Source organism: Erinaceus europaeus, chromosome 13, assembly GCF_950295315.1.
Source record: "Erinaceus europaeus chromosome 13, mEriEur2.1, whole genome shotgun sequence".
Lineage (NCBI taxonomy): Eukaryota > Metazoa > Chordata > Mammalia > Eulipotyphla > Erinaceidae > Erinaceus > Erinaceus europaeus.
Window position 1 is genome coordinate 89337302 of NC_080174.1, and position 24182 is coordinate 89361483.

The 24182-nt window shown below is 42.3% G+C and overlaps 1 protein-coding gene across 7 annotated transcripts in view; it reads left to right on the forward strand.

The window, feature by feature from the left end:
- The window catches only part of SRSF11 (serine and arginine rich splicing factor 11), a 39066-nt gene that overhangs the window by 13470 nt on the left and 1414 nt on the right, over positions 1-24182 (forward strand). For 5 of the 7 annotated variants that reach the window (XM_060206403.1, XM_060206404.1, XM_060206405.1 and 2 more), the window contains 11 exons: positions 6260-6393; positions 10011-10120; positions 11032-11124; positions 11356-11405; positions 13336-13463; positions 14068-14152; positions 15998-16096; positions 20516-20650; positions 22451-22540; positions 23297-23392; positions 23981-24113. In XM_060206403.1, coding sequence (XP_060062386.1) covers positions 6260-6393; positions 10011-10120; positions 11032-11124; positions 11356-11405; positions 13336-13463; positions 14068-14152; positions 15998-16096; positions 20516-20650; positions 22451-22540; positions 23297-23392; positions 23981-24113 — 1153 coding nt within the window. The remainder of the gene's footprint in view (positions 1-6259; positions 6394-10010; positions 10121-11031; positions 11125-11355; positions 11406-13335; positions 13464-14067; positions 14153-15997; positions 16097-20515; positions 20651-22450; positions 22541-23296; positions 23393-23980; positions 24114-24182) is intronic. The other 2 variants (XM_060206408.1, XM_007525679.3) reach the window with 1 other exon arrangement.

Consider the following 24182-nt stretch of genomic DNA (forward strand, 5'->3'; position numbering starts at 1 on the left):
CTCAGTTGCTGCTCTCACTTGAACTCTTCAGGAATGTTTCACTGACAGTAGCTTGCCAAGCCTTGTTGCTCTACCAGTGCTGACGTCTTCATCGTTCAAAAATACACTCTCAGGAGTCCTGGAACTCCTGTCCTTCAGATATGTCTGTGACTTGCTCGCAGATTTCTTGGCTCAGACCCCACTAACTTGAAGGAAACTTTGGTTTTGCATTCTCTCTCACTCCCCCAATCTAAAAACTATGTCATAAATACACGTACACATACTTTTCATGAAGGGGTAAGGGGCCAGAGCATCACTGCCAGCTTGATTGCAGTGCTCAGCTGTCACCTAGCCGGGTCTAAAAATGCAGCATCTCTCCGTGTTCTAGTTCACAAGGCAACTACCGTGGACTTAGTTGCTGGCTCCCACTTTTCAGCACCTTGAAGGGAGGGAGGGAGGGAGCCCAGGGTATGTGTTGGTAGTGCAGGTTCTGGGACTGGTGGATATTTCCCTGGCGATGTCCTCAAAAGCTCTCTCCCTTCAGTTATTTCATCTAAGTTAGACTCAGGGAGAGCATGGGATCAGAGCCCTCAAGGAAGCCAAGCAAGCTAAGCAGTCATCTGCATGCAGGAGGCTCCTGGCCCTGCCTGCCAGAGCTGGAAATCCCGCGAACGGCGCTTTTTTCATAGCAACACTAGGTGCTCATTTTGTAAGGTAATGATTTGATGTGCCTCTTAGATGGTGCTATGAGTTTCCTAATGGCCCTGGACAGAAAAAAGGTTCCTCTCAGATTTAATCTATCTACTTCTTGGTTATTTATAGTGACGACCCTGAAGCTATATGAAAATTGTTGGTGCTCACTCCCCCTTTCAGTCTTTGAAAGGAAAGGCAATTATTTTGATATCTAGTTGTCCCTAGTGTTGGGAATTTGAAATTGCTGTATGCCAGCTACTTTGTTTTTATCTTGCTTGATACTTAATGACTCAGAGAAAGACTATTTTTGCCATTTTCGCTGAGCTGAAGTTCATTTTTCTATGTTCTAATTACTCTATAGATGGTAGAACAGCATTTGAACCCTACTCTTACGTTTTTCCTTTGACAGTCGATTAGAAGTTACTTGGGGGAGTTGGGCAGTAGAGCAGCAGCAGGTTAAACTCACATGGCGTAAGGATCCCGGTTCGAGCCCCTGGCTCCCCACCTGGAGGGGAGTCGCTTCAGGGATAGTGAAGCAGGTCTGCAGGTCTTTCTCTCCCCCTCTGTCTTCCCCTCCTCTCTCCCATTTCTCTCTGTCCTATCCAACAACAAGGGGTAACTACAAGGGCAACAAAATGGGAAAAATGGCCTCCAGGAACAGTGGATTCATAGTGTAGGCACCAAGCCCCAGCAATAACCCTGGAGGCAAAAAAAAAAAAAAAAAAAGTTGGTGTGATTTTACATTCCCCTTTCAATTGGGGGTGTATTTAACCTGCCCCTGGATGTGGATGTCACCTAGAATGGTAACATTTACCCTGTGACAAAAACAATTTAAATTTTCAAGTGATGTAGTATCTTATTTTTTCTTTAGAATAGAACAGGACTAGGGAAATACCATATTGGTCATACAAAAAGAAATGCCATTGCCGAAGGCCCCAGATTCAATCCCCAGTCACCACCAGCCAGAGTTCAGTGACACTCTTAAGAGACATAGGCCGGACGCTCTTTGGTGGCCATAGATATTAACTGGGGCTTTGTCAAGTTCTGGAGTTCTGTGTAAAGGACCCTCAGAGTCAGTATCACTCAGATGGGACAGAAATCTGGATTTCCTGTGTATATTGCAGAAGATTCTGGATCAACTCTTGGAGGAAACTAAAAACCATTTTCACCAATCTTGTTTTTTAAATTTTTTACTGGTGATATAGTGATTTACAGAATTATAAAATAAGGGTATAACTCTACACCTTTCCCACCACCAGAGTTAACTGTTTATATATATTTGCCCCATATTTTTCTTTCTTTCTTTTTTTTTCTTCCCTCTTTCTCTCTCTGGGTCTTGATGGGACCCCAAGGTCCAGAGCCCTCTTGTCATCTTCTCCTAACATTTCTCCCCTTTAGGAGTATGGACCAAAATTCTTACTTTTTTTTCTTTAAATTTTATTTATCTATTTATTTGGCAGATGGGAGGAGAAAGAGCCAGATATCACTCTGGTACATGTGCTGCCAGGGCTTGAACTCTGGACCTCATGCTTGAGAGTCCAATCCTTTATCGCCGCCTCCCAGACTTCTGGACCAAACAAAATTGTTTATGGGGTGCAGAAAGTGGAAGGTCTGCCCTCTATAATTTCTTCTCCGCTGGCCATGAACATTGGCAGGTTGTTTGTATCTTTCCCTAGTGGCGTTTTCACCAACCTTATATGAAAAGTAAAATCCATAATTCAAGGCTCACTCTACAGTTCTTTTCAACCTCTCTCCCTCACCAGTTAACTCTTCATGATAAGGAGTAAAGTTGTAGTACTCAGAATTCTAGGGGATAAAACTAATGTCTCTCATGTTAAAGTGTATCATGATAAATTTTAATGATGAAAGTAAATACAGGTCGGGGGGATACTATAGTGGCTACGCAAAGACTTTAATTACAGAAACTTCAAGGTTCAGCCCTCACCACCACCATCAGTCTGAGCTGAGCAGTGCTCTAGTGATTTTGGGGTGGGTGTGTGTGTGTGTGTGTGTGTGTGTGTGTGTGTGTGTGTGTGTGTGTGTGTGTGTTTTCAAGTGGTGATGAATCTTTGAAGGCAGAAGAGATAACATTATTTATCCTTTTGAGTTATCACTATTTTGTTTTTGGGTCTTTTTTTTTTTTTAACCTCATTACCACTTACTGGATTATAGAGTCAAAGTAGTAATGGTAGCAGTTCTGTGACATGAGTGGGTAGAAAAAATAATGAATCATTTTAAGATTGCCAAGCAAATTGAAAATTACATTGAGCATGTAGGTGGTTCTAATTTATTAAGGAACAATTTAATATGTTTCTGTTCTTTTAAGAATCCAATATTTGATAGCCTGTTTCTTTCACCAAAGCACTGCTCAGCTTCCAGTAATAGTGATGTTGTGGGGGTTTTGGAGCCTCAAGCATGAGAACCTTTTATATGACCTTTAGCTGTTATGCTCTCTGGCACTGGGTAGCCTTTTTCTTTAGGTCAAATGACAAAAATGATACAAGCATTTTATTATTTATTTATTTTTGCCTTCAGAATTATCACTGGGGTTCGGTGCCTGCACTACAAATCCACTGCTCCTAGAGGCTGCCCCCCTTTCTTATTGCCCTTGTTGTTGTTGTTGTTGTTGGATAGGACAAAGGTAAGACAGAAGGGTAGAGACCGCATACACACACACACACACACACACACACACACACACACACACACACACACACACACACACACGGAGCCAGAAGCTAGAACCTGGATCCTTGCACTTTGTGCCATGTGCACATAACCCGCTGTGCTACTGTCCAACCCCCTTATTTTATTTTTTTACCAGAGCACTGCTTAGCTCTGGTTTATTGTGGTGTTGGGGATTGAACCTGGGACCTTAGAGCCTCAGGCATGAGGGCCATTTACGTAACAACTGTGCAGCCTCCCCAACCCGGAAGTGCAGTGGCCTTGATGGTGCAGGGGTTGTTGGACTCTGGTAGGAAGCCCTAAGTTAAACCCTGGCTTCACATGTGCCAGAGTGGTCTTCTGGCTCTCCTCTATCTCTTATAAATACACCTTTAAAGAAGAAGAAAGAATGTGCCAGTTGATGGCTCACTTGTTAAGAGATTTGCCTTGTGAGACAGCAAGCCTCTACAGGGACACCATGCCAGAGGAAGTTTCAGAAGTGAGTGGTGGTGTGGGTTTTTTTTTTTTTTTTTAATAATTTATTTATTCATGAGAAAGGAAAGAGAGAAAGAACCAGACATCACTCTGGTACATGTGCTGCTGGGGATTGAACTTGGAACCTCATAGTTGAGAATCCAATACTTTGTCCACTGCGCCACCTCCCAGACCACGGTGGTTTCTTTCTTACCTTTGGTTTCTGGGATGGGATGGGAGGTGGTGGGGGCATTCACTGGAAGTTGTGGGATTGCAGAAGAAATCCTGATGGCAGAGGAAATCAAGATGAAATAACACTGCCTCCTACTTTCAAAGGCATTGTTTGCTGTTAGCAACAGGAGATGATAGTAATTGTATTTTTAATGATGATAAAAGAAAGGGTGAGTGTAGGCAGGAAGACACCTGCAGCTTGCTCCACCACTCAGAAAGCTCTTCCCCCTTGCTGTTGGTGACTGGGTTCTCAAACCCAGATCCTTGCATGTGGTAACTTGTATATTTTATGGGATATGCTTCTGCCCAACCCCAGCCATTATTTTCTAAGTTTGTTTGTTACTGATAGAGGTAGGGTGGAGAGAGAGAGAGTACCAGAGCATCGCTTTGGCACATAGGATTCTGGGTATCAAATGATGCCTCAAGGTAGTAAGTCCAAAGCTCTTGTCACAACACCACCTCCTCAGCCATTGGTGACAGCATTTTAAAGGACTTTCAATTTAGTCATAATATAGATAAAAATAGAAGAATACTATAGTCAATATGGCAGTCTTTCAACATTTAACATTGTGTGAGTAATACTTCACTTAAGACAGTATCCTCAAAAAGTGAGTAACTACTGTAACAAAATGGCTAAAATTCCATTTTGATGTATCATCACTTATGCTTTGAAACCTAGATTAGAATCTAAGGTGAATGATGCCTTTAGGAAAATTTGTATAAAAATTCATATGGGTTTGAGTTCTCAGATTATAGAGCCTCATTCAAGTGTAAGAAGTTTGGGTTTTATTTAAAATATGTATTTATGGGGCCAGGAAGTGGTGCACCTGGTTAAGCGCACATTATAGTGCACAAGGACCTGGGTTCAAGCCCCCGGTCCCCACCTGTAGGGGGGTAGTTTCACAAGTGAAGCGGAGCTGCAGGTGTCTCTCTGTCTCTCCCTCTGTATCCCCCTTACCTCTCAATTTCTGGCTGTCTCTATCCAATAAAAGATTTTTTTAAAAATAGAGGTTACATAATACTGGTTAAACTTTTAGGGCTCTTCAAACACTTTATTACGTATTTACGAGGGAGAGAGAGAAAACACACCACAGCATCAGAGCATTGCTCTGGAATATGGAATGCCAGAGATGGGAGTTCAGGCCTTCATGCTTGAGAACCCAACGCTTTGCCCGTTGTGCAAAGACTCAAGCAGTTTTCACGTTAATGCCCAGGTATTGGGGCGTATTCTCTGGGGCAGTTGGTGAAATTTAATAGTTTGTTCTATTAAACTTTTAGAATACTGCTCAGCTTTAGCATGAAGGTGTTGGGGACTGAACCTGGACCCTTAAGATTCCTCCAGCATGAAAGTCTTCCCTGGCGCCAAATATATCTTTTCAAGCTACCATAACATCCATTTCAGTGATATTTTTTTCTACCTCCCCCTCTTTCTCCTAAGAGAGCCATTTGCTAGAGAAAGTGACTCTCCCATACTGAAACTGCATAATGGTACTGGAGATGGGTGGAAGGCATAGGGTGGTGTCGGTAGTTTCTTTCTCTGAATGTTCTCTGAACCAGAAACTCTTAATTCTTTATAATATCTAAGAATTTTTTTGTTCTGTTTTGTTTTCATCTTTGTTCATTTTATGAAAGACCAGAGTACAGCAATGCTCTGACGTACATGGTGCCAGGAATCAAACCTGGGTCCTCACACGCAAGCCCTTCACTTTACCAGCTGAGCCACCTCCTCAGCCTCGTGGACGCTCTTAAATGCTGTAGATGAAAGAGGACAGAACATTCTGTAGGCAGGTCAGGAAAACACTGATTTTGAGTATTTTATACTTTTCCTGTAATGTTCTTTGTCACAAAGTGGGAAGAACTTTTTTTATATATATATACTTTAAAAGTTTATCATAGTGAAAAGCTCTTAAGGTCAAACTATTGACTTCTTCACTGCATTTATTTATTGAGAGAGAGAGAGAGAAGCTAGAGTGCCAGTGTGGCACAGTCTGTGCTGGGAACGGAACTGTACAGTGTTCTGACCTGTGGAGCTTCTTCCTCAGTCCCAGTAGCTGTCAGTCTCCATGAGTTCAGTTGGGGGCACTTGATTGGAAATGTTGTTTTCTCCTCAGCCGATGGATGTGTATAGTTAGAGCTACTTTACTTTTAGAAAATAACTTTCTTGGTTTGTGAATTCTGTTGATGTATGTGCTAACTTGTTTTTCTCTCTCTCTTTAAGTGATTCGCCTTTGCCAGTCTCATCCCGTGTCTGCTTTGTTAAGTTCCATGATCCGGACTCAGCAGTTGTGGCACAGCACCTGACAAATACTGTGTTCGTTGACAGAGCTTTGATAGTCGTACCCTATGCAGAAGGTTTGTGCTTTGTTTCACTACCTGTGGGGCACTGAGGATGGCCATCTACCTCAGTAGAGTTTAAGAGACAGCAGTAGTGGCATGTGAAAAGTCTAGCTGTTAACATCTGAAACCCTTGTTATACTGCGGTTTTTGATATACAAAAGAGAACTCAGAACAGGTTTTATAAAGGTTCACTCTTTAAAAAAAGTAAAACTTTTTTTTTTTTTTTTTTTTTTTTTAGTTCATTAATACTTAAGTCCCTGCTTGTAATTCCTTGGGATTTTTACTTAATTTTAACATTGAGTACTGAGAAAAAGTTCTAAGGTGATTGGTGTGTTCCATGCACACTTAGCTAGAAGCTTTCAAATAAATGCATGTGGCTGGGTTCATTTTATTTCCTTAGTATTTCTACTTACTGGTATTTAAGTCCCATACTGAATTCCAGTATACCAAGGGTTACAACAGTTTGGTTTTTATGAAAGTTGAGAATGTCCTGTAGTTTAGGTGCCAGATGGGCACTGGGTGTTTTTTGTTTTTATGCCAGATTTTCTTGTTCGTTCTTGCTATATTTTCTAGAATATCTCTAAATAATAAATTCTTCTCTCTGTTATTTGTGTGTGTGATTTTTGTAGTGGAGAAGGAAATGCAAAACTCTTCCAGATGACTGAAAAACAGTGGGTCCTCTGCAGCTACAGGGGACTATAGACATTAACTAAAGGCCAGCAAGCACTCCAGCCCCCAAGTGTTTTCCTGGTGTAACCATTTCTTAACTACATTTTCTCTTGTGTATTTTAGGCTGTTATAAAGTAATTTGACAGAAAAATAATGAGCAGGGTTTGGGGATCTTAAAAAAAAAAAAGCCACTATGATAAACTAGTGCTATTTTAATTCTATTTTGTCAATTTTAGAATTTTATGATTAGTTTGTTCCCAGTGTACTGTTGTTTTATTTGCTTTTCGGTAACTAAGTTTTGATAGAAGAAATGATTTAAATAAGATAGATTTATAAATTCAAGTGAAAATTTATGCTGATGGAGTTATTTAAATGCTTTCACCTTTTCTTAAACTGGTTGGTGAAAGCACAGAATCTTGATGTTGACTTCAGCTGCTACCTTAGATCTTTGAATGCCAATGTAAGCATTTACACTATGACTTGTAATTTTTGTGCAATGTCTAGTCCTTAAAACGTAGAAAAATTGCCTCTGGTTTTCCTAAGAAATGAAGTCACATTTATAGGTGGGTTAAGGCATGCTGTATATTAACAGTCTCCTTGTTAGTGTGGGGGCCCAACTTGAAAGTTACTATTTGCTGGGAATCATTTAAGTTAGTGTGTATTAGATAAGCTATTTCTCTATGTCACTGTTTTTGTTATGTGATAAAATTTCTACATTTCAAATTTAGGTGAAGTAAGTATAGGTGGTAATTTTGGACCCAGGGCAAAGTCATATGGGTAATGTACAACACATTCATTAGCTTTCAAAGAGTCCCTACTCAGTAAGTATTACAGGCCCCAAGTCCTGACAGAATACAGTGTACCATATCTGGCATCCACAACTATTTTTAAACCATAGTGCTTTTTAAATTTGCTTTGAAAGTGAAATTTGGAAATATGTACAAAAGAATAACACTTGGTTCTGAAATCCTTTTGATGTAATTGTTGCTGGTATGATATGCTGTATTGATGTCACCTCCAGCAGATAACTGATGTCCCAGCCCCTTTGTTACCATTCACCTGGTTCTAGCTCTTAGCACTTTGGTGTTAGCTCTGGGTCAGTATTTTAGAACAATAGACACAAAGTCTATGTTAATGGTTTTAACTGATAGTGCTGACATAGCTGGGTTAGAAGGAACTCTTAATAGTAATGAATTGGGGGGGGGGGATATTTAGGTTCCTTGGTTAATGTTTGTTTCTTTTGTCTGTTTCTTTTTCTTTCATTTCTACACATTCATGCAGTATTTCATGGTTCTATCAAAGCAGCAGTAAAAAAAATACTCTTGACGCATGAAAATTAACTGGTGAGGGGCCTCATTGCTATTTTTAAATTGTAGTTTTATTTTTAAAATAGTCTTTTTTAATCAGAGGATCAGATGCATGACTTTTTTTTTTTAATGGATGCAGATCTTCTACCAGGTGTCTCACAATAAATTCAAGAGGATTTTAGTTTGCCAGGAATGTTGCAATGCACTAATTTGAATAAGATGTTGATAATTAGTATTATCCTCTTGAGACATAATTTTGCATGCAAAATTACCCCGTAATCTCTGAGGTTTGTTACTATTGATGCATTAATGCCCCATATCTAAGTGATCTTCCCCTTGCCCCTTCATACTCGGTATCTAAATTGGTGACAGCTCTGACACAAGCAAGATACAGTGCTGTGTAGTAGACATTTGTTGATATTATCGGCACTTCTCAGTATAGGTGAAGGAACCATTACCTTTATTTAACAGTGGTTTTTCTTTTTTGTTGTTGTGTTTTACAGTTCTTTCCCCTGGTTCAGCCTGAACTATATACCAGGCCCTGCTGAAAATACCACCCAACAGTTTTCTTCTGCAGCTTATCCAGTTTCTCTTAAGTGCCCTGTACATATTGTATGTTTTATGATGAGATGCAGTTTCTTACTATGTATTACAGAAATACTACTGGTATTTGCAAATATGTAGTTTAATTGTGTTATTGAACTCTCATTCTGGGGGCTTGGGCACATTAACAGATTAATCCATCGTATAGGGCTTTTGCTGTTGGATAGAATTGAAATTATCTTCATAAACATTTGTCTTAGGGGCCTAGACTGTATCTGAATACACAGATTAGACTTTAAAAGCAGACATGTATGTTGGCTTTGGCTTTCTAGGCGTTTCAGTTAGCTCTTGAACTGACACTGTGTAGCAGTATTATTTTTTGGTCTGATTGACATGGCACAGATTGGAAAATAAAAGCATTTTACTCTGCAGGTAAGGAATGTGCCATGTTTTACACTGTCTCATTCACTCCCACACAGCCTGTGTGTATTCAGAGCCAGCAGATAGATTCATTTCCATGAGTCAGCAAAAGCCCTACGCTTGATTCCAACAGAATATTTTCTTTACATTTCTAAATTTTTACAAAATTTGTGTGGTAGGTGTAAAAAAAAATCATAGTAAATGTATCATATTATTAACCCCTAAATCAAACTTTTTTTGTCTTGTGTATCTTGATTTTTCTGTGTGCTTTATAGTGAAGCAGCCGACACGAGTCGTTGTTCATAAAACAGCTTTTGAAAGTTGAGAGCACACCCCTGGAGAACCGACTGTGCTTGCTTACGTTTGGTTCATGACTTAAAAATCGAGTACAGGTGATGAAATCTTGGCAGTGTTAACAAAAAAGTAGTGTGTATTGTGCTATTTTTTTTTTTTTACTCTAGAAACTTAACCATTTGTAGAGAAAAAAAGGAATCAAATTATCACACATTGAAGTTTCATTCTGACATAAAAATTAATGATAAATAATCATAGAAATCAAGCTTTATATTTTAGCGAACATAAATACTTTTCAACAAACTCAGGTGGTGTATCAGGGAGACATTTTCTGGGTGTTTTTGTGTGTTTTCTATCTTTTTTAAGAGTGTGTTCTAATGCAAACATATTTCTCTGCAGGAGTTATTCCTGACGAGACTAAGGCTTTGTCTCTGTTGGCACCAGCTAATGCAGTGGCAGGTCTTCTGCCTGGTGGTGGACTCCTGCCTACCCCTAACCCGCTTACCCAGGTACTAGTTCTCAGATGCTGGGAAGGGACAGCATTGTGCTTTTAGGTGCTCGTATCAGTCTCGTTCGCAAAGCAGTATCACCTGTGCACAGCATGGTTGAAAGGTTATGTGATGATCAGATACTAAAGGGAAGAGTTAAAAGGCTGCCTCTGTAGCTATGGAACTTTGTTAAGTTACCATTATGTCTGGTCAGGTACAGTAATTGGAACAGTGAGAGCTTCTATGAGGTGTAACTAGTAAGAAGATATACACAGAGCAATGCCATGTGCTAGGAGCTGCGTGGATGAGCTGCCACCGTACTGCTGAGGGCTTAGGAGAAGTGCACATGTGAGTGCGTGTTAAAGAAGCTCTCTGCGATGTCCCAGGACTTGTTGAAACCAAGGCAGATAGGTGAGCACCACCTGGTGTTCCGCTTGGCACTGCAGTAACAATCAGAAAGGGTACAGAGGAGCCAGGAAATCAGAGCCTCTGCACCTTTTACGTCTTTCCCACCCCACCCGCCAGATAAAGGCACCTTGATACTAAGCTGCTCTTGCTGTTAGTGGGGGATCAGAATCCCCTCATTGAAATGATGATTCTTCAGCCCAGGAAGTAGGAGTGTGGCAGGTTGCTCTGCCTGCAGTTCCTATAAGGGCCGCCTGTTACTCCTGAGTTGGGGATACACAAGCTTAGAGCCCTGGCTGGGGTTAGGGTTCCGGTTTTGCTCATTTTTATTGGGACACAACTCTGCCCGTTTGTTTCTATGTGCATTGACTACAAGCTGAGGTGGCATAGTTTAGTAGTCATGAGAGAAACCACATAGCCAGTAGATTAGAATCTGCTCACTAGCCCTTTAGAGGAAAAATATAAGTTGACTCCTGACAGGAGGAAACAAACGAAAGAGCTTACAAAGAAAATTTGAAATTTCACAGATTGGCGCTGTTCCATTGGCTGCTTTGGGAGCTCCTACTCTTGATCCTGCCCTTGCTGCACTGGGGCTTCCTGGAGCAAACTTGAACTCTCAGGTAAAACAGTCTCAGTACTCACTACAGAGTTTAGCCCTTTATACAGTTCATAGGAGGCAGTGGTTTCACAGGAAGCAGATTATCATTAATGTGTCAGAAAGATGGGAGGAAATGACAGTTTTTTTTAAGTTGGAAATCCTTAATATCTCTTGATAATTAGCATGAACTTTCTCTGAAGTCCTTTACAGAAATGCTTAATTGTGTCCTCACTGTTCCACTTCTGTTTTGTAGTCTCTTGCTGCAGACCAGTTGCTGAAACTTATGAGTACTGTTGATCCCAAGTAAGCCTTTTTTTTTTTTTTTTTTTAATCTATTTTCATTGGTAGTATGGGTATGTATTTCAAGGCTGTCTAGAGAATGGTATCTTTTTGGTTGCTGAAAGACTTACTGATAGGTATACAATGTTTTAATTATGTATTCTGGGGGGGTGGTCCTAGAAATTATCTATAAAGGGTTTGTAGCTTGAAAAGAATAAGAGTGGTATATTTAGTTGCTTTCACTTTAAAACACATTGAGTGATTATGATAAATTTGTGCCTTTGCATCATTTAAACACTAGCCTGCAGGAGAAGCATTATTTAGGTGTACTAAGGTATTTGCACCTACCTAGGAAAGTATAGAGCTATTCCAGGAGATTAATACAGGGCTAACTTAAATTCAGAGGGATTAAGACCTAGAAGGTGAACTGCATACTATCTCTTGACGTTTATTTCTTGCTCAGTGTGTTGATGTGTAACAAATACATGAAATACTTAATTTTTAACAACTTTGTTTCCTTAACTTGGTGAAATCATTCTCAGTAAGTAGAAGAGCTTGATGGGGAGGAACAGAATCATCTCACTATGATGGTGGCTTTTTCTTTGTTCTTCATTCTTTTTATTTTTCCCTTAAAAATTAGCAGCACAGTAGAAACTATCTTTTGTTTACATTTTCTACTCTCCTTCCAAATAACATTTAATTATTGACAACAAGCCAGAGCATCACTCTGAGACACATGATGCTGGCGGACCAACCTCATGCTTGAGACTTGAACAGCATTCACTGTGGCATCTCTTAGGGTGGCACTGTGTCCTACTTGGGTGTCTACGGTTGCTTCTTCCCTGGTGAAGCCCTTAAGGTGCATCTTCTGTCAACATAACGGGTATTTTATGAGTGACTTTTGATGTCATACTGGCCTCCAGTTTCTCCTCATTAGCAAACGTGAGGATTAATTCTCTTCTAAGAGATTATAATGGCAAGGTGGTTTTTTGTTATTTCAGGGCATATTCCATTGTTTTTACGGGTGAGTCCACTGCGCTGCTCAGTTCTCGCATATGAGGTGATATTCCAGATGCAGTATTCTGTTGATGAAAAATAGTATCCGTATGATCGCACACCTACTAGCAGTTCCTAAGTGTCTGGAATGTGTGGCTGCTCCGCTTCTTACCTGGACACCTCTGAACCTTTAAAATGCAAATGCCATGTAAATGTGCAAAAAGTTACTCTATCATTAATCAGGATTATTTTTAGTAGTTTTAATTTTTTATTTTAAATAGAGACAGAAATTGAATGGAAAGGAGCTCTGAAATCCTAGGTTCAGTTCCCCTGCTTACCCCCATAAACTAAAGCTGAACATTGCTTTAGTTAAAAAGAAAAAAAACAAAAATGCTCCCATATTTGTGGGGGATATAGCAGATGGGGGTTGCAGACAGGCACTCATGCCTGAGGCTCAAGAGGGTAGACAGATGAAGCTGGAGCACTGTCTCCTGCTTGGGAAGCTTCCCCGCTGCAGTTGGGGACCAGGGCTCGGAACCCGGGTTCCTAAGCCTGGTGGTGTGCACTCTGCCTACAGGTGCTCCACCAGTGGCATATCAACCAGAATTACTGTGTGTCCTGCCTCCTCCTTTTAAGATGATGTATTACGTGAAACGTAAATATGTATTTGAGATGCTGTTGAACATTTTTAAAATATTTCAGATCTCAGCTGGGGAGACCGTATAATGGTTCTGCAAAGAGAATTTCATGCCTGAGGCTCCAAGGTCCCAGGTTCAGTTCCTAGCACCACCATAGCCAGAGCTGAGCAGTGCTCTGGTGTGCATGTGCCTCTCTCCTCTCCCCTTCCCCCTCTTTCTCTCTCTCTCTCTCTCTCTCTCTCTGCATCTCTCACTAAAATGAATAAAATATCGTAGAGGAAAACATACTTTCAGATCTCGATTCTTGATTCTGACTCCAGGTTGAATCATGTAGCTGCTGGCCTGGTTTCACCAAGTCTGAAGTCAGATACCTCTAGTAAAGAGATAGAGGAGGCCATGAAGAGAGTGCGAGAAGCCCAATCCCTGATTTCTGCTGCTATAGAGCCAGGTATGGTGGCCCTGCAGTTGTATTGATCTGAAACTGTGATTCCTGTCTGGTGACTTGCTATGCTATATTTTTAATCTGTGTGATTTGGGTTCTTAATTGTGTATTAGCAAAGTAATTTTTAAAATCTTACTGTGGCTGAATTGATACCAAGTGCTATACACACAGTGTCTGGTTTGTCCATTGAAGGATATTGATTTTAGTCCAGGTTTCATGACAAGCAGTTTAACTCCAGAGTTAGAAGAACGTGCTATACTTCCGTGCCTGAAACTCCAGTTTCGGTCCCTGGTACCACCACCATAAGCTGAGCAGTGTTCCAGTTAGAAAGAGGAAAACAAGAGCACTGTGATGTTTCTCTTTTCCTGGAAGCTTGTGACTAAAATGAGTTGTTACATTCTCTTAAGATTTTTGTTGTTGTTAAGGACAACCTGCACGGTAAATTAATTCCTGTTAGCGAAATGATCTAATATAAGCACTGAGTTCAGCCTATAGTTTTATCAGCTTCTCTGATCTTGAGCATCCTGTTTGTAAAATATTTCAGGAGATACTTCTTCTGAATGGAAATGTCTCCCTGTTTAATTACATCTGTATTGCCTTTTAAATCCAGATAAGAAAGAGGAGAAGCAGCGGAGGCATTCAAGGTCACGGTCGCGCTCCAGGAGGAGGAGGACACCCTCGTCTTCTAGGCACAGGTTAGATCGATGCTGCTGACCGGCTTTCTGCCTTGGGCAGAAACACTTCTGTGTCGGGTTTGAATTTTCTGCATGTTGTTTTGCTAGTTCCTGGCTCAGTTGGTTACTAATAAGTTCTGCTGATATTCCCCTTTATCTTGCCTAGAGTAAGGCTGAATTTATCTATTTATTTCTGCCTCAAGGGTTATTGCTGGGGCTCAGTTCCTCTGCTACAGATCCACTGCTCCTGTGGCCATTTATTTTATTTATTTTTCCGATAGAACAGAGGAAAATTGAGAGGGGTGGGGGAGATGGGGAGAAAAATAAGACACCTGCAGACCTGCTTCACCATTTGTGAAGGGGACACGGACACACACACACACACACACACACACACACACACACCCGCAGGTGGGGAGCCAGGGGCTTGAAGGCTTGAATCGGGATGCTGGAGCTGGTCCTTGCACATGGTACTACGTGCGCTTAACCTGGTGCACTGCCACCCAGGCCCCCAATTCTCTTTTTCCATATGACACCTGTGCAAATTAATATTTAGTTTTCTTTACATCAGTGGGTCTCAAATTTGTACAACTTCTTTATACTAGTAATAATAATAATGGGGGCTGGGCAGGAGCACACTCAAGTGCACATAGTGCTAAGCACAAGGACCCAGGTTCGAGCCCCCTACTCCCCACCTGCATGGGAGTCGCTTCGCAAGCAGTAAAGCATGTCTGCAGATGTCTGTCTGTCTCTCTCCCTAGCTCCCTCTCCCCTCTCAGTTTCTCTCTTACCAATAAAAATAGGAAGAGATGACTGATGGAAGCAGTGAATTTGTATTGCTGGCACCGAGGTCCAGTGATTTAAAAAAGAAAATATAAATATATATATGAACCCCAAGGAGCTCCTTCTGTGCATGTTCTGTTTGTTGACTGTATTAAAATCTAACGCTGGACTGGTAGGTACGTGCACAGTCTGACTTTTGAGTGCCAGCACCATGTGGAAGTGTGGCTCTGATGCTGTAGTATCTGCTCCCTTTCTGAAACTTAAAGGAGAAGGAGGAGAAGAAGAAGAAATTAAATGAAAAGTCAGTTTTTCTAGGAGCAGCTAAAATTACGTATGCATGAGGTCCCAGCACAACAAAATCACTAGAATTTCAAACTAATAGTACCAGTAAAGGGGATGGGCCACTGGGCTCCTGGCACCAAAGTGCTCTGCAACGTGAGCCCTCAACCTCCCTTTTTCCTTAGTTTTTTTCCCCCTCCTTCCCTCCAGAGTTATTGCTGGGACTCAGTACCAGCATCACAAATCTGCTGCTGCTGTTGGCCATTTTTTTATTGGACAGGACAGAGAAATTGAGAGGGGGAAGGAGATAGAGAGGGAGAGAGAAAGATAGACACTTGCAGACTTGCTTTACCACTTGTGAAGCGCGCACGCACACACACACACACACACACACACCGTGGGGAGCCAGGGGTCAAACCAGGGTCCTTATGCAGGTCCTTCAGCATAGGACTGTGTGCGCTTAACCAGGCACACTACCATCCGACCCCAATAAAATACTTTTTTACAAGTTGTGTGTGTGAATAGTAAAGTCAGTATGAAGAGAGCTTTAAAATTCTCCCCAGTGCTGTCATTTTCCGGTTCACTTGCACTTTTCTGGAATGCCCAGTGTAGCTGAAGACATGTTGGATTTACATTCAGTTTCCTAGCTGTCCTTGTGTAACATTGTATATTGGTGGCTTAGAAAATAACTGATACATTGTACAGTGCAAACTTCCAAATATTGGTGCATTTTCTTAATACAAACTAAAAGTGTATTAACACCACAAATTCATTTATTTATTTTTATTTTTTTTTTTTTTTAAGGGAGAGTAAAAGAGATCCCAGCACCGAGGCTTGCTTCAATGCCATGGAGGCCCGGACTGAACCTGGGTCACACACATGGCAAAGCAGCACACTATCCAAGTGAGTCGCTTCACTGGCCCTGACAACGCACATTTATCAGAAAGCCAATTTTTTTTTTTTTACTATAGTCATTTTTAAGAATTTTATATTAATCATTTATTTGATAGGACAGAGAGAAATTAAGGGTGGGGGGGACAGAGAGGGAGAAAAGTACGTGGGGACTGAGGATTGAACCCTGGTCCTTAGGCACTGACGTGCATTTGGCCAGGCATGCCACCATCTGGCTCAGAAAGCCAATTTTAAATAGTTGAGAGCTATTGCGTTCATAATAGTGATACCAGGTTTGTCGCTGACAACAATTTAATTGCTTCAAGTAATTAGCTTTGAATTTTCCTGAGGAATTCTACTGAATGCCTAGTTCTGAATAATCATAGTTTGAGTTTATTTGAACGAAGAAGTGAAAAATGTTTTTAAAGCAATTAGTTGGGAGCAAAAACAAAGCTCCCATAGTTGATGTGCTTTGCCTTGAGCACACCACGGACATGGTCTAGCTTCCACTGGATTTGAAGAGGCTTCAGTGCTGTGCTGTCTATCTTTCTTTTTTTTTTTTTTTTTTTTCCTCTTTAATCTGTGTTTTTATTTTTTAATAGTTATTTTAAAGAGAAAAAGTTGCAGAGTGAAAGAGAGACAACAAAGCATTGCTCAGCTCTGGCTTATGGTGGTATTGGGGATTGAACTTTATTTCTAGATCTATCTTGGGGGTAGGGGGCTGTTCTAGAGCAGTGAAGCCCTGGTGTCATAAAAAATGAATGAGTACACAGCCCATCACACAGATACCTTTGGATTCAAATAAATAACAGAAATGGCTTCAATGTGATTCTTGTCTCATTGCACAAGCCATTGCTCAGAGGACTAAACTTCATTATACTACTCTTACTACAGCTTTTGTAGTTCTCTAGATTGTGAAACTATCATTTTATATTTGTAATACAATTTTACTATTCCATCAAAGTGAAAAGTGGCTTTCCATAGTGAAAGTGGCTTTTCTTCTATTGCTAAGGCAGGTCAGTCATCAGGTTTTGACTAAGGAGAGAGCGGGAAGTTGACAGCACCTCTCCTTTGGCACTGTTACTATAGACTTGCACACAGCAGAAACAGTACAGAAAATGACCTCATGTGTGCATGGTGAGGGAATCTCTTATAAAAGCATTAGATCCTGTTTACTCAGAACTAGTCGACCAGGTTCCCCGTGCCGTAAAGACACAAGCAGCAGTCTCTCGTGGGCCGCAGGTGTGTCTGTTCTGCTTCGCTTGTCACCCAACTTGTTTATATCATTTGTACTTTGGAGATGGACTTGTTGGGATGCTCCAGAGAACTTTGCTTCTGTGTTTACATTCTTCTTAAATCTATTAAAGAGTTGGGGTTTTTTGCTTGTTTGTTTGTTTTAAGGTAACTCAGTTTATCTAAAATGTTTTCTAAAAACCAGAATCCTCCAAAGATGAAGAATACCAAGTTTTGGTAACTTCAGCTTTTATTTTTCAAAATGCTTTACATCTCAATTGGGATTTCTCTATAAGATCAGTATTTTAAGAAGAGATTGACAGCCTACATAAAAATTCCCTGTAGACATTAGACATGTTATTGGAAGGAGTTGTTGATGCAAAGAATTTGAAAACTTGTTAAAAATATATTAAAAGTAGAAGGTGAAATTTGAGACATGCTTGCCAAGCCTTGAAGTAGCTGTTTAGCAAATTGCGGGTTTTTGTGTTTTTGTTTAAGTTTTTATTTATAAAATGGAAAGAAACACTGACAAGACCATAGGATAAGAAGGGTACAACTCCACACAATTCCCGCCACCAGAACTCCATATCCCATTTCCTCCCCTGATAGCTTTCCTATTCTTTTTCTTTTTTTAAAATTATCTTTATTTTTTATTGGATAGTAACAGCCAGAAATTGAGAGGGAAGGGGGTGATAGAGAAAGGGACATAGAGACCCCTGCAGGTGGGGACTGGGGGCTTGAACCTGGGTCCTTACGCACTGTAACGTGTGCTCAACCAGGTACGCCACCACCCGACCCCATTTTTTTGTTTTGTTGTTTTTTTTAATATTTTGAAAAATATTAAAAGAACATCACTCTGGTACATTTGCTGCCAGGGACTGAACTTGGGACCTCATGCTTTATCCACTGTGCCACCTCCCGGACCACAGCTTTCCTATTCGTTAGCCCTCTGAGACTATAGACCCAGGGACATTATGGGATGCAGAAGGTGGAAGGTCTAGATTCTGTAATTGCTTCCCTGAATGGGCATTGTTAGGTCAATCCATATTCACAGTCTGTATCTCTCTTTCCCTAGTAGGACAGGGATCTGGGGAGGTGGGGCTCCAGTACACATTGGTGGGCTCATCTGCCCAGGGAAGTCCGGTTGGCATCTTGGTAGTATCTGGAACCTGGTGGCTGAAAAGGAGTTAAGATAGAAAGCAGAGCAAATTGTTGACTAATCATGAACCTAAAAGCTGGAGTAGTGTGGATGGAGATGTGGGGGTCTCCATTTTGGAAAAGGCTAGTAGGTCTATTCCAAGGGGCCCATGACCCAACTAGTTTTTGCCTGCGCCTGACATCTAATGTGCAGGTGACCTAAACTGTTGTCAGGGGGGGGGGGGGGGGGATGGTGTCACAGTTGGAAAAAAAGACCAGAAAGCTGGATCAGGGAAGAAAATAGCTCCCAAATATGGGGAAAGTATATAAATATTGTAAACTGTAAACCCCATCAATCTGATTTGGGGCCCATAGTCAGCACAGGAACTTATGTAACCTTTGCATCTTTGTAGGTCGGAGCTCGAATTCCATGGTCACAGCTAGGAGCATTCCAGGCTGTGCCAATTTCAGGACCCATCCTCCTCGGGTGATAGGCAGGGTAATGCTATCCAGCCTCCCTTCAGAGAATGCAATATTCCCTACCATTGTTGATCCACATTGAAGGCCAGGTCCTATAGGGGCCCACAAAGGGGTCCATTATATTGTTCCTGATGGAGATGACCATTGACAGTGGTGAGAAGGATCTGTTAGAGGTCTAGGCCCATCATGTCTGCGGGAATCCGAGGACTCCCTGACTAGGGCCTCAGGTGATGGAGTGTCCTGGTATTTACATAAAAGTCACCATTAAAGTATGTCAATCTCTTACAGTTTTTGTAATCCTTTGTCTGACAGGGTTAGCTTTGGAGTGATTGAGGGACGTGCAATAGAAGGTAGGTGAGGAGGGTATCTGGGTCTGAATAGTGTAGGTAAATGGTGTAGGTTTTATTTTTTAAATAATAATAATAATACAGTAGCCCCCACCTCCAGCAAACCAATTTATTGAGGAAATATTACTCGAAAACCTTTGCTACTGTGGTGGTGTTTCAAATCTCTCCAAGATGGGTGGTACCAGCATACTTCACTCACCAACAAGCCTCATCTCCCTCTGCCATTGGAAACCGGTCTCTCCGAGCCCTGTAGAGACTCCACAGATTTCATATCTTACCCTGTGTCCCCACACTGTCTGCAACGCCTCCTAAGAGATAGTCCAAGGCGTTGAGTGTGTAGGCTTCCCTGGAAGTACTGTGCTGAATCAGTGTATATTGCTTAGACTGTGACTCTTTGTAGTGTCAGCACTATTTTCTTTGCTAAAGTACTAGACTCAAAGGAGCTGAGTAACGAGTGTCGTTTTCATATGGGAACACAGGTTCTTCTCCCCTCATTTCTAAAGTGTTGAATGTCTGACATCTTGACAGAGTGAAGGCAGGGCAAGGTCAGTAAGATAGCTCATGTGAAGGAAGCTTGTTTCTTACTGTCTCTTAGTGGGGGCGGGGGGTGGTGGCATTGACTCAGTGGTGAAGCCCCAGGCCAGGCTGGCTGTGGTGCAGCAGGTAGAGCGCACGCTTCAAGCATGAGGTCCCAAGCAGGGCGTGTGCCAGAGGGATGTTCTGGCTCTCTCATAAATACATGAATAAGTAGGGAGTAGGGGCAAGTACGTTACTTGGATAGGGTGTTGCTTTGCCATGTGCATGACCCTGGCTTGAGCCTGGCCCCTACTGCATTGAAGGAAGCAAAGGTCTCCCTCATTCTCTGCCTCTTTGCCTTCTCGGTCTTTATTTAAAAAAATACTAGTGAAAGAAAGGGGGAATGGATCCCAGGTATTAAACGACAATGCTAAATTATTTTTATGCTTATTTCTAAAGTATGTAAGACATAATAGTGGTATGACTTGCAACATGGTGTTGTGCCCCTCTTATCCTATAGTCTTGTCAGTGTTTCCTTCTTATAAATAAAAATTAAAAAAAAGAAACTGTAACAACTGGCAGGAAATAATTGCCACTTGCTGATGGTCAGCACACATATCTGCACATGTAGGAGTCATGTGTGAAGCTGAAATACTTGGAAGCAGAACTTGTCGTTTTGTATTCATATATGGGTCTTGCCTTTCTTTTCCTCTTCTAGGCGGTCATCAAGAAGCAGGTCAAGAAGGAGATCACATTCTAAGTCCAGGAGTAGGCGACGATCCAAAAGTCCAAGACGGAGAAGATCTCATTCCAGAGAAAGAGGTCGAAGGTCAAGGAGCACATCCAAAACCAGGTACATGGAGAGTATACTGGGAGAGCCACTGGAAAGATAAAAGGGGTGTACGGAGTTTCGAAAATTATAGAGGGTTAGAGATAGGAGTGGGGGGGATATATGGGATTCTCATTCTTCAACACCCATTACTCAAGTAGCCCAGTAGAGGACACATCTTACCTGCCAGGGAGGCCCCCAGCACCATACGGAAGCAGCAGGGGAAGCTCTATGAACGGTGGAGTGGTGCCGTGTTGTCCCTTCTCTTCCCCGATCCCCTTCTTTGTCTCTGAAATCAAATGGGGACGAAAATCCCACCACTGGGAGCAGTGGCATTATGCAGCTTAAGCCCTGGTGCAAGTGTTGCTCATTTTCTACCTTTGCCCCACAAGGGGGGGAGGTGGCTCCCCAAGGAGAGCCCAGTGGGGAATGAAAGTGGACTTTGGGGGTCAGGCGGTAGCGCAACGGGTTAAACACACGAAGCTCAAAGCACAAGGACTGGTGTGAAGATCCCAGTTCTAGCCCCTGGCTCCCCACCTGCAGGAGAGTCGCTTCACAGGCGGTGAAGTAGGTCTGCAGGTGTCTTATCTTTCTCTCCCCTCCCTCTGTCTTCCTCCTCTGTCCATTTCTCTCTGTCCTATCCAACAACGACATCAGTAACAATAACAATGACAAGGACAACAAAAGGGAATAAATTAATATTTTTTAAAAAGAGAACGTGCACTTGATGAGAATCTATAAAAATTTGGGGTCAGGCTGTAGCTACCAGACCTTGCTTGACAGTGGGGTTCCTGGTAGTACTGTGGAGCCAAGAGCAGTTCTCACGAGGAAGCTGGTGTGGGGCATGACTGATACCTCAGGTTGGACTGGTGCCCTCTTCTTCCCCCCCCTCCACCCCTGTGGGGGAGTCCCGGGGCAGCTCAGTGTTTGCAGACAAGCAGTCAGCCCTGGGAAAAGCCTCGGAGGGTGACTAAATGAAGTTGAGAGAGAAAGCAGATAGATATGCAGATAGATATAGGCCATAGCTGCAGGGGGGGGGGCGGGGGGGGGAATCCATTACCCCAAGCACAGAGTAGGATAATCCATAGTTACATTTTCACTGATAGACTGACCATAAGCTTTACAGTGTACATTTTTTCTGGAGGTAAATTGCAAGCACTTTATTAGAGCAGTGAGGGGAAAAGCTGAGCAGTTTTGCTGGAGTTTTAGAGTTAACACAGTAATCCATGGCTTTTAATTAGAGAAGGAAAGGGAAGGGGGAGGTGGCATGTGTAGAAAGACTCCCATGTCCGAGGGTCCCGCTGACATAAATTCCAGAGACCAGAGGAACCAACCCTTCTCTCGACCTGAAGGGAGAGTTGGGGGTCAGCTCGATTGGATCTCATGGAAAAAATGGTCTGGACTTTCTGGGAAAGTGGCCCCATTCTCCAACACCCTGTGACAACATGGCACCAGTGAGGCGTGGTTCAGTAGAGCAGTGGAGCATGGAGAGAAACTCGAGGCTAGTGCCACAGTTGTTTGGGAACCAGAAGCTGCTGTTGATTCTTTCTGCAGACAGTAGTTAAACTTGCTGCTGTTGGTTAGTAGACTTCTGCATCGCCAGAAACCAGCTAGCACACCTTTTTCTTCTTTGCCACGTGGCCTGATTTGCTCCACTGGAAAGGTTTTTATTACTGTTTTTCCCCAAGGTATTTACCACAAATACTCCATTTGGTTATTAATTTCAAATTGTCTCGGTTCTGGTTTTCGCTTTTTATTATCTTTTGCCCTGTAAATGTATATGAGCTGAGCCTAACACATTCATAAATTGTATTGATTTATTAGAGAAAAAAAGAAAGAAGACAAGGAAAAAAAGCGTTCCAAAACACCACCCAAAAGTTACAGCACAGCCAGACGCTCCCGAAGCCCGAGTAGGTAAGGCGCCTCACAGTTCCCAGGCCAGAATGGGACTCTTCTAGAAGCTCTTTCACACTTCCTGTTTGTAATGTCTTTCTCACTATGGCTTGTGAACCAGCTGCTACCATGGTGCTTCTTTGTGACTGGGTTCAAAGCCAGCTTCTCACCCATGGTAGTGAACCAGGTGAGTTAACTCCTGACCCCAGAAATTGCTCATCTGCAGGTCACTGAAGGAAGAATCACCAGAGGGGGAGTTGTCACGGCACTAAAGCCTCCTCCAGAGTACTGGGACGAGGCAGGCTAACTGGCCAACCTCATTTTATTAGTGAAGGGTGTCGCAGGGAGAGAGCACACGCCAGAGCATGCCATGCTGGAATCAGGTGCAGGAACTCAGTGAACGTTCGTGTCCCATGTTTGTGGGCCACATCCCAGGCTTCAAAAATAATCTTTGATTATCAAACTCCCTTTTATTATTGGATAGAGACAGAAATTGAGAGAGAAGGGGGAGATCGAGAGGAAGAGAGTCACCCGCAGACCTGCTTCACGGCCTGTGAAGCGACTCCCCTGCAGGTGGGAAACCGGGGGCTCGAACCCTAACTGGTCCTTGCGCTTTGTACCACGTGCGCTTAACCCGCTGAGCGTACCACCCGACTCCCGATTATCAAACTCCTGTTGGGAACTGCATGATGAGCCTTCCTCAGAGAACATCTAGTAAGAACTGAATGCATTCTGTAGATGATGTGCTGATGTGGTTTGCACAATTGTGCTTTCTAGAGAGAGACGAAGGAGACGGAGCAGGAGTGGCTCGAGATCTCCTAAAAAGCCCAGGTCCCCTAAGAGGAAGCTGTCCCGCTCCCCTTCCCCCAGGAGGTAAGAACGTGGATTCTTTGTTTCTTCTTTATTGTTTTAAGAAACCCCAAGTTTTAATATAAGTTTGAAAACAGATTAAAGTGCCTGGGCAGGTGCAAAGATTTGTTCCCTGCGTTGCCTGAGTTGTTAGGAGACACTGAGAGGGAATTTACTTTAGATCCAGTTGCAGTCATTCTGCCCATATTCTGCACAGCTTGCTACAGGTGGTCATTGTTCTGAAATGGGGTCTTTGCTGTTTAGACTACACACCATCTTTTTTTTTTTTTTTACTTTTTTTTTTTTTTTTTTTTTTTTTTTTGTAGTCGTTGTTGGATAGGACAGAGAGAAACGGAGACAGGAGGGGAAGACAGAGAGGGGGAGAGAAAGATAGACACCTGCAGACCTGCTTCACTGCCTGTGAAGCGACTCTCCTGCAGGTGGGGAGCCGGGGTTCGAACCGGGATCCTTATGCCGGTCCTTGTGCTTTGCGCCACCTGCGCTTAACCCGCTGCGCTACAGCCCGACTCCCCACTACACACCATCTTAAGCTTTACTCTTATACTTGGTGGCTTAAGAAATGTCTTTGAAAGTATTTTACTGTCATCCTAGACATAAAAAGGAGAAGAAGAAAGATAAAGAAAGAAGCAGAGACGAAAGAGAAGGATCTACAAGCAAAAAGAAGAAGAGTAAAGACAAGGAAAAGGATCGGGAGAGGAGATCAGAGAGCGACAAGGATGTGAAAGTATGTTCACATACTGGCTTGTGGCTTCTGGGGGGGTGCTGGGGCACAGTTTTTAACAAGTGTTTTCTT